General features: G+C 34.8%; 4 protein-coding genes across 5 annotated transcripts; 3 read left to right on the top strand and 1 right to left on the bottom strand.

Moving 5' to 3' along the window:
• Positions 1-1,119: 1,119 nt before the first annotated feature.
• Positions 1,120-3,183, top strand: LYC (lycopene cyclase). Its single transcript, XM_016349605.3, has one exon. It carries the CDS (start codon positions 1,539-1,541, stop codon positions 3,066-3,068), a length of 1,530 nt encoding a protein of 509 aa, XP_016205091.1. The 5' UTR covers positions 1,120-1,538; the 3' UTR covers positions 3,069-3,183.
• Positions 3,184-3,738: 555 nt separating this feature from the next.
• P5CR (pyrroline-5- carboxylate (P5C) reductase) lies at positions 3,739-6,153 on the bottom strand. Of its 2 annotated transcripts, XM_016349604.3 has the most exons (7): positions 5,829-6,153; positions 5,713-5,761; positions 5,531-5,622; positions 5,368-5,440; positions 5,164-5,284; positions 4,677-4,782; positions 3,739-4,169 (listed from the first exon to the last, which is right to left on the bottom strand). In XM_016349604.3, the coding sequence occupies exons 1-7, from the start codon at positions 6,027-6,029 to the stop codon at positions 3,987-3,989; spliced, it is 825 nt and encodes a 274-aa protein (XP_016205090.1). In that variant the 5' UTR covers positions 6,030-6,153; the 3' UTR covers positions 3,739-3,986. The 2 variants fall into 2 exon arrangements, with proteins under 2 accessions (XP_016205090.1, XP_016205089.1); XM_016349603.3 differs by having other exon boundaries at positions 5,531-5,761; positions 5,829-6,142.
• Positions 6,154-7,937: 1,784 nt separating this feature from the next.
• LOC107645546 (S-adenosyl-L-methionine-dependent methyltransferases superfamily protein) lies at positions 7,938-9,345 on the top strand. The gene is made up of 2 exons (XM_016349601.2): positions 7,938-8,207; positions 8,457-9,345. Exons 1-2 carry the CDS (start codon positions 8,058-8,060, stop codon positions 9,090-9,092), a joined length of 786 nt encoding a protein of 261 aa, XP_016205087.1. The 5' UTR covers positions 7,938-8,057; the 3' UTR covers positions 9,093-9,345.
• A 212-nt stretch (positions 9,346-9,557) lies between these two features.
• BIGYIN (Tetratricopeptide repeat (TPR)-like superfamily protein) lies at positions 9,558-12,041 on the top strand. Its single transcript, XM_016349602.3, has 5 exons — positions 9,558-9,794; positions 10,591-10,729; positions 11,001-11,122; positions 11,579-11,642; positions 11,733-12,041. The coding sequence occupies exons 1-5, from the start codon at positions 9,702-9,704 to the stop codon at positions 11,816-11,818; spliced, it is 504 nt and encodes a 167-aa protein (XP_016205088.1). The 5' UTR covers positions 9,558-9,701; the 3' UTR covers positions 11,819-12,041.
• Positions 12,042-12,564: the final 523 nt, after the last annotated feature.

Below are 12,564 nucleotides of genomic sequence, written 5' to 3'. Positions count from 1 at the left end.
TAACGTGTCAAAATCGTCTCAATTTTGTCCAGCCGTCAATTCTATTAACGGATCCGGTAGGACAACATTGAATCAATTTTGAAACGTTAGGAATAACTTTTAAGACTTACCCAAAACGTTAGAAACAAAAACGATACTTTATTTTATAAAAAAAATGACTTTAATTTTAACCATATTTACATAACATAATATATCTTCAATCTTGTATTAATGGTGATCCATGAAAACGACAAATTGAGGTGGTCATCGAAATTATGGAGCATGCACTATAATATAGTATATACACACATGAATACAACACCAACAATAACGGTGCATCACCCCAATGACACCAAAGAGAATGGTGCAATATCTTCTCTTTTTTTATTGTAATTATTGATGGGTATGAATGCTAGGCAAATTAATTAGTCCTGCAAAATATAACATTTTTGCCGTCACAAAAATAAATATAAAATTTCTTTGTGAAAATATTATGAATTCTAATTTTTAACGTTTTTTTAAGTTTAGGTCTAGACTAGACTTTTGAAGATGTTTTATTTCAAAAATCTCTCAAAATTATAATAATTTAACCTAAACTATTCAAGGATTGAACTTATTTATTTATTAATGGAAACATTTTGGTCTCGGTTGAAACAAACTTTTTATAGGAAATAAAACCAAATATTATGAAATAACATATTTTAGATTTGTTAATATCATATACATTTGATAAATAAAAATATAAATGAACGTCTATTGATAAAGTAAGAGTTATATATACTTATATTCGACTATACAGTAACAAAATAAAAAAAAAATCTTAATGTTAATTTGTTTGGATTTATTTTTAAAACAAAAATACAGATATAATAGTCACACAAATTACGTTTGGTCGTAAAAATAGGAATAAAACCGCAAAAATTTTCTATAAAAAAAAATGCATCTCTATTCCTTATCTTTGCCCTTCACCTCTATAATTTCTGCAATCTAACTAACCGCAACTAATAAAAAATAATAAATATTAACATACAGTCGTTTTTATATAAAATTAATAATTAAAAAATTTAAATAATATTAAATTATTTAACGATTGATAGATAAATTTTTATTTTAAAATAAATAAATAAAATTAGATATAGATGCACGATGGTTTGTCGCGGCCAAGTGGTGTCTGTTGGCCACACGAGGTTTACCATTACCAAAGCCACTCTCTTTCCTCTTTGTTCGTGGTGTTCCTTTTCCTCTTCTCTCTCTCTCCTCTCCATGGCTATGGTAAGTCTTCAACTCTACCTTCCTCCTTATAACCCCATTCTCTCACACTGCCCCAACTACTAAAGTTTCTTCTTTTGCTCCAACATATTCACTACTATTCAAACTTCCATTGTTTCTGCTGTATCTACTTTGGTCTTGTAACTCTGCCAATTCCAACACTTTTTAGGATCATTCTTCTTGTTTTTCTGCTATTTGTGAGACCCAGATGGTGTTTTGAGTAATTTTGTCTTTTTTGGAGATTAACTAAGGATAAACATTTGAGAGATTTATGTGATAAATAGTAAACTATGGATACTTTGCTCAAAACACCTAACAAGCTTGAATTCTTGCACCCACTACACGGTTATTCTGAAAAGCTGGGAACTTTAGCCCCTTCTAAGTTGCAAAGCCATGACCTTAGATTTGGATTTGGTTCTAAGAAGCAGCCACTTGTGAAGTGGGGTAAGTGCGGTGGTGGTGGTTTGAGGGCTAGTAGCAGTGCCCTTCTTGAACTTGTTCCTGAGATCAAGAAAGAGAATCTTGATTTTGAGCTTCCTTTGTATGATTCCTCAAAGGGTGCTGTGGTGGACCTTGCTGTTGTGGGAGGAGGACCGGCAGGGCTCGCCGTGGCGCAGCAGGTTTCTGAGGCAGGGCTCTCTGTTTGTGCCATTGACCCTAACCCTAGGTTGATTTGGCCCAACAATTACGGCGTTTGGGTCGATGAATTCGAGGCCATGGACTTGCTTGATTGCCTTGACACCACTTGGTCTGGTGCTGTTGTCTACATTGATGACAACAAGAAGAAGGATCTTGATAGGCCTTATGGCAGGGTCAATAGGAAGCAGTTGAAGTCAAAGATGATGCAGAAATGCATATCAAATGGTGTTAAGTTCCACCAAGCTAAAGTCATCAAGGTTATTCATGAGGATGCCAAATCTTTGTTGATTTGTAATGATGGTGTCACGGTTCAGGCTACCGTGGTTCTTGATGCAACTGGCTTTTCCAGATGCCTTGTTCAGTATGATAAACCTTATAATCCCGGTTACCAGGTTGCTTATGGAATCTTGGCTGAGGTTGATGAACATCCATTTGATGTGGATAAAATGCTTTTCATGGATTGGAGAGATTCGCATCTGGATGGGGACATGGTGCTGAAGGAAAGGAATAGCAGAATTCCCACCTTCCTATATGCCATGCCCTTTTCATCCAATCGGATATTTCTTGAAGAAACCTCTCTTGTTGCGCGGCCAGGGTTACGTATGGATGATATACAGGAAAGAATGGTTGCAAGGTTGAAACACTTGGGAATTAGAGTGAAGAGCATTGAAGAAGATGAGCACTGTGTCATTCCCATGGGTGGTCCCCTCCCAGTTCTCCCCCAAAGAGTTGTTGGAATCGGCGGGACTGCAGGGATGGTGCATCCTTCAACTGGGTATATGGTAGCAAGGACTCTCGCCGCAGCTCCCATTGTTGCTAATGCCATTGTGCAAAGTCTTGGTTCCGACAGAGGTCTTCTGGGAGCCGATATATCCTCCCAAGTGTGGAAAGATTTATGGCCAATCCAGAGGCGACGGCAGAGGGAGTTCTTCTGCTTTGGTATGGACATCTTGCTCAAGCTTGATTTACCAGGAACAAGGAGATTTTTCGATGCATTTTTCGATCTAGAACCTCGTTACTGGCATGGATTCTTGTCATCGAGATTGTTTCTCCCTGAACTCTTTTTTTTTGGGCTCTCTCTATTTTCCTATGCTTCCAATACATCTAGATTAGAGATTATGGCAAAGGGGACTCTTCCTTTGGCAAACATGATCAACAACTTGTTAAAAGATACAGAATAAGATGACTTTCTACTAATCTGGTGTATCCTGCAGATGTTGTATAATACTTCCGCCTATAGTTGACGTCTGATTTTATAAATTTATAATAATATTGGTTTGATTCGTGTTACTAAAACAGGAGTGCTCAATTTTTTATTTTTGTCTAATTTGTTATGCCCATCACTCTTTGCATTTGGCATACTTAATATGGAACCCTGATGTTAGTCCTACTAATTCAATTTCATGGCATTTTTTCAATTACTGGTTTTGGTCTGACTTATAAACCTCACTTATGCAAGTTAAGCCACCATCCGAAGGGTACAAGGATTTTACTTCTCAATTCTCAACTTGGCCCCTCTTCCTTTATTTCTCATCAACCGTGATTAGAAACTATGATAAGTAAAAATGTCCGTTATAACACTGAATGCAATTCAAGATTGTTAACTAATCGTCCACTAAGATTAAAGTCATTTTCTCGAAGAATGAAGCTCATAGCAAAGGGTACGTTAACATTTACATAATAATGAAACAATTTTATTTCCACTGAAAATACTTCAAAACTGAGTTTGGCACATGGTTTGATATGTATCTGCTTTACGGGCCTATTGAACCATATCAATTTGGTGGTACAGTTCAAATATAAAAGGATGTCAAGTTTGGCTTCGGAATGCTTATGGTCGCAACTCATTGATTCAATGGCAAAAGCTATTCTACTCCTCTTATTGTAATGTATCATTGTAGCAACATCAATATTCATAATACTGAAAGGAAATGATGAGGATGCTATGCTAGTTGGCCAAATCCTTTCATAACTTGCACCATTCTAGAAAGTGGCAAAGAACATAATAATTTGTTTCTTGGCCAATATACCGGAAAGCTTACTCATATATGGCATATCTCAAAAAGTCCTAACTATGTCAAACCCTTCGTACCTACAATTTAGGCAAGCTCTCGGCTGCGCTTAGCAGCAGCAGTAACAGCATTCATTAGTGTTCCACGGAAACCACCTTTTTCCAACTCATGAACGCCAGAAATTGTTGTCCCAGCAGGCGAAGTGACATCATCTTTGAGCTGTCCTGGGTGCTTCCCAGTACCAGTGACCATTGATGCTGCTCCCAATACCTGGAAAACACATGCGCACACAATGATGGAAACAAACTACCGGAATATGCCTTTCAAACTAGTTTGGCTTCCTATGGTCGTCTGAATGATGCTAATATAAACTAGAAGGTTGCAGTTGATTTGACAGTTTACAAGCCCAAACTGACCAGTAACAACGGTAGCATAGATGACACGTTACATTATGTGAATCAAACCCCCGATTCATTGTTAGAGACCCTTTATCTATATAACAGACTAAGTTCAGTTGACTCTGCATATATACAATACAACTAACAATAATAGTAACCCAGAAAATGTTACACTAAACCATCATGAATCCCAATCCTAGCAAACTGGAAATACCTTGTTATAGAAAAGTGAAATAATTTTATTCCTCATCCAACATAATGGGTTAAGATCAAGTGAGAGTAAAATATAAAGTATATTCTAAAATCTTGGAAGAGCTAAACTATGACTTCCATTATTTAGGGGTCAAACTGTCAAAGGATAGTAATTCACTTTACTTACAGTCTGTGAAGCTAGTTTCAATGCAAGATCACGTGGTAGACCAGCTGCTACTCCTCCGTCAGCCAAAGCCTCTATTGCTAAATAAACATAAGCAGGACCGCTGCCACTGAAAAATTTAAGGGTGGATATTCAATAAAGAAATCAAAATTGCTTTCCGAATTGACATATCGGCAGAGACAATATATATGCTTGTCTGGCTTAGTAGTTAGATAAGTGTTGGGCAGGGAATCAATTAACAATTTTTGTTATTTGGATTAAAATTGAAGTATTATATAGAGAAGATAAGGAGCCATGGTCTTAGGATAAAGGCCTGGATTCAATTGCTACACACATCCCTAAAAACTGAATAGTGATCACCAAACAGAGTATTCAGGTTCCAGACACTAAGAAAATCGTATTCTTTCAAAGATGACATGAAATTTCTTGTAGATTTCTAGTAAGATAATATCCAAATCTTATATCATACAAGAAAATGGGATGTACATACCTCAGACCAGTTACAGCATCAAAATACTTTTCATCAGCTTTCCATATTTTGCCAATTGATCCAAATAATTTGGCTATGAGATTTGCATCTTCTTCTGTTGCTGCTCCCCCCAAGCTCATAACTGTCAAAGTTTAACTTGTAGTTCAGTAAGAAAAAGAAAAGAGAAGAAAAGAGGAAATGGTGTTAATAGAAAGAAGGTAATACCTGATGCTGCTTCGCCAACAGCAGCAGGTGTATTAGGCATTACCCTAATGAATCTGTTGTGGCCAGCCCATTCCTACATTTCATGAATTATGCAATCAGCAATAAAACTTTGAAATTATAGTCCACAAGTAAAATCAAAGAAAAGATGAAAGCATTGGGAGACCTGAAGATCATGGAGCTTGACTCCAGCAGCAACGGAAACCAATAGCTTGTTCTTTGTGAGAAGCGGTTTCAATTTCAAGACCACATCCTTGACTGCAGCAACACAAGGAGAAAATGGAGTGAAAATGCAGTTGAAGGCGGCGGTAATTAGAAAGAGAGAGTGTGAATGATTGATGACAATACCTACTTGAGGTTTGACCGAGAAAATGACGACGTTGCTCTCTCTCACGACCTGCAGCAGCGAGGAATTAGGAAAGCAGAAAGAATGAAATTCGGAAAGAAGAAGAACAAGTACGAACGTCGTCGTTGGAGGAGAGAACGGAGACGCCGAAGGATTGGAAGGCGTCGGCGCGAGAGGAGTTGGAGTGAGAGGCGGTGAAGATGCGGGAAGCGGGGATGACGCCGGAGCGGACGGCGCCTCTGGCGATGCTCTCGGCCATTTTGCCGGCGCCGATGAATCCGAGCGTGTAGGTGTCCGCGGGGATCGGAACGATATCCATTCTCTCGGTGTGTGTGTGTACGCGTTTGAGGCAGTGAGTGAGTATTAAAAATTTAAAATAGAGTTCGGCCACTCTTCTTCTTCCAGTTGGTTCATGCACTCCCTCCCCCTTTTCTTTTTGTCTTTTAATTACGTTGGCAGAAAGAAGGATACGGAATCAACATAATAATTAGAAAAATATTAGAAGATTATTATAATTAATTATTTATTATTATTATTTTTAATCATTAATTTATTAATTTAATAATATATTTTAATTCATATTGTTAAATATTGATAATTAATTTTTTTTTTACCAAAGATATGAGACTCGAATCCGCAACCTCTTAATTGAGTATGGGGAGACTATGCCATTTGAGCTATTACTCAATGGCAATATTGATAATTAATTAATAACTAAAAAAATACATTTTAATAGTTTTCTAGCATTTCTAATGAAAAAATTTATCAATAGTTTAATTAAAGTAATGAATAATTATGGATTGAATTAGTATTTAATTTATTAATATGCTTAAATAAGTATCTCGAATTTAAATTTTGTCTTGTGTATATAGTAATTTATTAAGCTGCCTTTGATTTTGATAACATAAATACATAAGATATTAACATAAAAATTAGTGTTTTTGTATTTTGTTTCATGGTGTATTGTATATAAAATATAAACAAATAATAAAAAAGTCTAATTTATTTTTATTTTTTATACAAAATTTAGAATAAAAAATAAAATAATAAAAATTATAATTATAAAATTTTGATAATGATAATAAAAAAATAAATTGTGTCTCTTATTAAAAAGGATATAAAATACATTAATTTAGTGTGCTAGAATTCTTGGTTTATGTCTTATAAAGTATAAATAAATACAATATTTTTTTTTTCTGAAGTAAGGAGTACAGTCAGTGAGACTAGAACCCAACACTTCTAGGCGAGAATGAAGAGACTATGTTATTTGAATTATAACTTATTGATAAAATACAATCTTAGTTAATGACGAAATTTTAAATAATATTTCAATTTATAACGGATTAATCATTATCCTAAAACATACTGTGCAAAATCAATTAAAGGCAGTGAATTTAAAATGAAAAAAATAAATGTGCTTTTCTTTCTAAATATACTTAAAGCAATAGAAATATTATTTTTGCAGCGATGTTATTAGGGGAGACACAAATAAACCAATAAAACTACCATTTTCTCTTTTGGAGGGGTGAAGGATTATTGATTAGCATAAAGAAGTTTTATACTACATGCAAGTTTATATAATGAAATTTCGTACTCTTCCTGCATTACTTTACTTGATCGAGAATCAAGAAATAAAGAATCCGTGATCACTATCACACACACATGGACAATTTAATGACTCAGCAATTAATATAGTATTTTAGAAGTGATCAAAGTTGAAGGGATCTGAAGAAGAAGACAACAACCGCACAACCCACCTCACCGTTGCTATATATTATTATTGTTGTGGATTTGTCTTCATTCTGTGGTGGTGAACATGTGACTGATGGTAAAGGTGTAAAACTAATACAAGAAATCGTTACATGTCATAGGAAGAGAAATTACTCCTACTTTCTATTTACATCACAAAATGACTCAACACTTTAATTTCTAATAAATTTTAATTATCAAATTAATTATTAATTTTTTAAAATTTTGTTAGATAAAGTAATAATTCTTCTTTTAAGTTGCAAATTTTGTATGTATTTCTGTTGCATACGAGTCTATTATGGAAATACTTTTCAGCATAACACTTTAACTTGGACAAACATAGTGCCTTTCAATTATATAATGTACGGGTCATCCAAGATAAGTTGAATTTTCCACTCCAATTTGATTGGTGGTGTATATTTTCCAAGCTATGATTGATTGACATATAGGAATCCAAATTGGTATTGCATATCACACAAGACATTATTTAACTGAGGGAGGCCTATCTAACTATAGTGATATATAAATACATATCATGATGAGGAGATTGATGAAGATACAAGAAATTTTGAGAGAAAACAGAACATATAAGTAAGAGATGGCAGATCTATTTTTGAAACAGGCAAAGGAATATGCAAAGGCAAGGCCAAGCTATCCCACAGAGCTCTTCCAATTCATAGCTTCAAAAACTCCCTCTCATGAACTAGCTTGGGATGTTGGTACCGGAAGTGGCCAGGCTGCTAAACATGTACCCTTCTCTCTTTTCTCTTCTATCTCTCTTTGTGTAGTATTTAATTCAGTTAGTTCTCTAGTGGTTGAGGGAGAATCAGTTATCTTAATTCCACTAATTTAGGATGGTTGATTCGATAGCTTAAACCTGTGACTTTGAAGTCACACAGAGACAACTCAACCGTTGGTCTAAAGTTCTCTTTCATAATATGAAAATGAATACAAATAATATACATTGTATTAGTGATTTTGTTATGATTTGTTACAGTTAGCTGCTATATACAAGAATGTGATAGGCACAGACACTAGTGAAAAGCAGCTTGAATTTGCAACCAAACTACCCAATGTGAAATACCAACATACCCCACCAATAATGTCCATGGAAGAGGTTGAACAAAAGGTAGCAGCTCAAGGAAGTGTGGACCTTGTGACCATTGCACAATCCCTACACTGGTTTGACCTGCCATCATTCTACAAACAAGTGAATTGGGTTCTCAAGAAGCCTCATGGGGTCATTGCTGCTATATGTTACAATGTAGCAAGAGTTAGTGAGGAAGTGGACAAGGTGTTTGATCAATACTATGAAGATGTTTTGAGTCCCTATTGGGACCCTGCTCGGAAATTAGTTGAAGATAATTATAGGAGCATTGATTTTCCATTTGAGCCTGTTGATGGTGCTGATCACACTGGACCCTTTGAGTTTGTGTCAGAGGTTACTATGGATTTGGACAATTATTTGACTTTAATAAGATCTAGTTCAGCATATCAAACGGCTAAGGACAAAGGAGTGGAACTTCTTGGACAGGATCTTGTTCAAAAGTTTAAGGTTGCTTGGGGTCATAACGGTCCAAGGGTTGCCAAGTTTCCGGTTGTTGTCAAAATTGGAAAAGTTGGAGATGCTTGAAACTATTTAATTTAGTTAGTTTTGCGCGAAAATTCTAAAACTCTTGTGTGAGAATGATAGTTAAAAATTATTAGATAACTTTATGCGAGTAATAATTTGTCAAAGTTAATTACTTACTAAGTAGCAAGTTTTATATATTTGATCCATAATTGATCTTTGATTACATGGGCGAAGAATTACAAAGCAAGGTTGAATTGTTGGATGTGAAAACCAGTCATAATGTATCTGACAAGATTTGGTCTTCAATAACTCGTTTAAATGTGTGTTTTATACTTTTATTGTTGGAATAAATAGAAAAAAGGATCAAAATAAGATATATAAAAATTCTTTTGTTAGATAATAAAAATTTGTGTGACTTGTTTCTTTTAATAGTCAAATACTTACTGTTATATTAGTATAAATATTTTATTTAAATAACCATTAATTTAAAAATTTTATAAATAATAATAAAATATAAAATTCTGTTATATAACAACGAAGGTTTATTCATTTTTTAAGTGAAAAAAAAAAAAAGAGATTAGGCCAAAGCTATAATAAGGAATTGTGTAGAAGAGAATTTACGAAGGCAAAAGTGTGAAAACCGCCGAGAGAGATTGATAACGCAGATCAATGGATTCCAAGGTCGGAGGCATATTTGAATCCATCGGAAACTTCTTCGGCGGCGGCGACCAGATCCCTTGGTGTGACCGTGACGTCATCGCTGTAAGCCCTCCCTTCCCTCTATCGAATATTCCAATATTTACTTCTTCTTTTTTTTCAATCAGAAAAAAAAAAATCTTTTTGTTTTTCTGTGTTTTTAAAGCTGTAGAATCATAACTATTCTTGTTGGCTAGTGTGATATGGAATTCAAACATTGACGATCACGAAGCAATTAATTCGATTTATTGGCTCAATTCCTTTGCGTTAACTCTGTGTATGTATCATCATGATTGTAGAATTTCCCTAAATGATGTTGGGATTCTTTTTCTCCCCTTTTAAATGGAATCATTTGGATATTAGGAACCATTTTGTAATCTTTATTGAAAAACAAAAATGAAAATTGAGGGGAAGAATATATGCATTTTCCGGCTAGCAATGCTACATGACGAGCAAATATTATCATTTTTGGCTAGAAATAATTTGCACCTATATTTACATACGTTCATGTAGTTTGCACCTATATTTACCTGATTTTTGCACATATGAATCAATACAGTTTTCACCTATATTTTTCAGAGTTTGCATACATGAATTAGTAAAATTTATTTGTTAAAGACAATTTAATATTTGTGCTGGCAAAAAATACTAAAAATTTCTGCCCTAAGAGTTTCTCTTTCCCCCCTGGTGATGATCAATTATGGTGAGTTGGTGACTGCAGAAGTTTCAATGTTCCTTGTTTGTTAACTTGAGGAGGTTATTTTTGTTTGATGTAATGTACTGGCACGCAGCGAATGTGGTCTCTTTGCTGCTATTTGCTTTTAATTACTTTCAGTCTAAAACTATATTGATTGTTTTGGAGGGATGCGAGCGAGAAGTCGCGGAGGCTAGCAACGGGGACAATGAGGAGAGGAAGAATGAAAGCATAATGAGGTTGTCATGGGCTCTAGTTCATTCAAGGCAAAAAGAAGATGTTCAGCGCGGGATAGCCATGCTTGAAAGTAACATCACTTACTGAATCATTTTCAGTTCTTCAAGTTGCTTTTCCATTTTTTTTTTAATATTTCTTCTTGTTTATATGGCACCTTGATCTGCTTTTAGTAAATTGTTTCTTTGTATAGTGTTAATGTTTATGTTGCTGCCTTTTGCCACTAGCCTTTTATGGTTATTTGAAAACAATTATGTTCTCCTTTTCTTCTGAAAACATTTGTGTTTGTCATATGACCTTCAAATTCATGGCTGATCATTTACATCCTTAATTGTGATTTACAGCTTCTTTGGGCAATACTAAAAGTCCTTTGCATCAAAGAGAGAAGCTTTATCTTCTGGCTGTTGGATATTACAGGAGTAACGATTATGGTAGGAGTCGGCAACTTTTGGGGCAATGCCTAGAGGTTTGTCTTTCTCGCTTATAGATAACACAATGCCTAAAAAGTAAAAACCTCCATTTTCCTTGATATCCCATTGTGTAATCTTTGATGCCATGTCTTTGCTGATATTGCTGCTCAAAAGCTCTATGTTCGGAATATGGTTTATCTTCGTCTGCCAGGAGCATGGCTTTAAAACTAAAACCCTTTATCTTCCTTATCATCTAGTTTCTTTCCATTTGGTTGATATACAACTATCTACGTTATGATATCACAACGCATGGAAATTTCCATCATAGTAGAGTCTATTTAACTATTAACATCTATTTATCTATCTATATATTGCTAATTAGTGAGGTTAGATGAGTCCATTATTTAGATTGTTCATTATGGCCTATCTATGACTCTGTTTACAACAATTGTTTAACATTAACATTGAGTAATTCTGTCTCAACATTTTCTCTCCCTTAATTGTTGTTGCAGATTGCACCTGATTGGAGGCAGGCACTGTCCCTTAAGAAAGTAGTTGAAGATCGAATTGCTAAAGGTAATAGCTGACCTGTTTCTTACTCAAGCTTTTCTTATCAGGCATTGGAACATTAACTGAACTTAAATTTCAATGTGTTACACGATGCAGATGGTGTTATAGGAATTGGCATCACTGCAACTGCTGTGGGACTCATAGTTGGTGGCCTCGCTGCAGCATTAGCCCGGAAGAATTGAGCATATTTTGGCTTCTTTGTTCGTTTTATGTGCTGCACAACGTGTTCAAAGTCAATGACAAACAAGCGTCTACTATGTACTAACAAATACCGCTTTTTAACATCCTAGTTTGTCAAAAGGAGCATTTTAACAGAAAGCTTATTTCAAATTTCCCTGGTCAAAATTCAAATGCAAAATATTATTATTATTATTATTATTATTATTATTATTATTATTATTATTATGTTCTTAATTTAAATCACTGGATGCGGGAGCTAGATGAAGAGGAACGTCACATGGGGAAATGGATCCTTTCCAGTTTTTTTAACATTTGACAGAATCCAGTGTGATCTCTCACCTTTGATTTTATAAGTGGGACCAGAAATAAATAAGAGAGAGAGTAATGAATGGTTAGATTAAACACTGCATACTATCCAGTTTTTTTTTCACTGGAGAGGATCCACTCCCCGTCACATGGAGTGGCCTACTCGGCTACTCCTGATACAAGCAAGTACAAAAGTACAATATAAACGAAGCGGGATTTTGTTTCCCCAAACTTCAACCCCAATCGTTTGGTTGCAAGTATTCATTGTAGGCCCTTTTTAAGGTTGAAATATAATCACGACCAAAAAAAGGTTAAAATATAATAAATGTGTAGGTTGTACTAGGTACGTGTCTGATCTCTATTAGTCATACATTTTATTTATTATTATTTTTGGTTTAGCACAAGTATCTTCCAAATATCAGGTGTTCAAAGAATTAAAAAA

The sequence above is a fragment of the Arachis ipaensis genome, chromosome B6, assembly GCF_059453495.1.
Source record: "Arachis ipaensis isolate K30076 ecotype BB chromosome B6, ASM5945349v1, whole genome shotgun sequence".
Lineage (NCBI taxonomy): Eukaryota > Viridiplantae > Streptophyta > Magnoliopsida > Fabales > Fabaceae > Arachis > Arachis ipaensis.
This window is presented reverse-complemented; position numbering and strand designations above follow the sequence as displayed.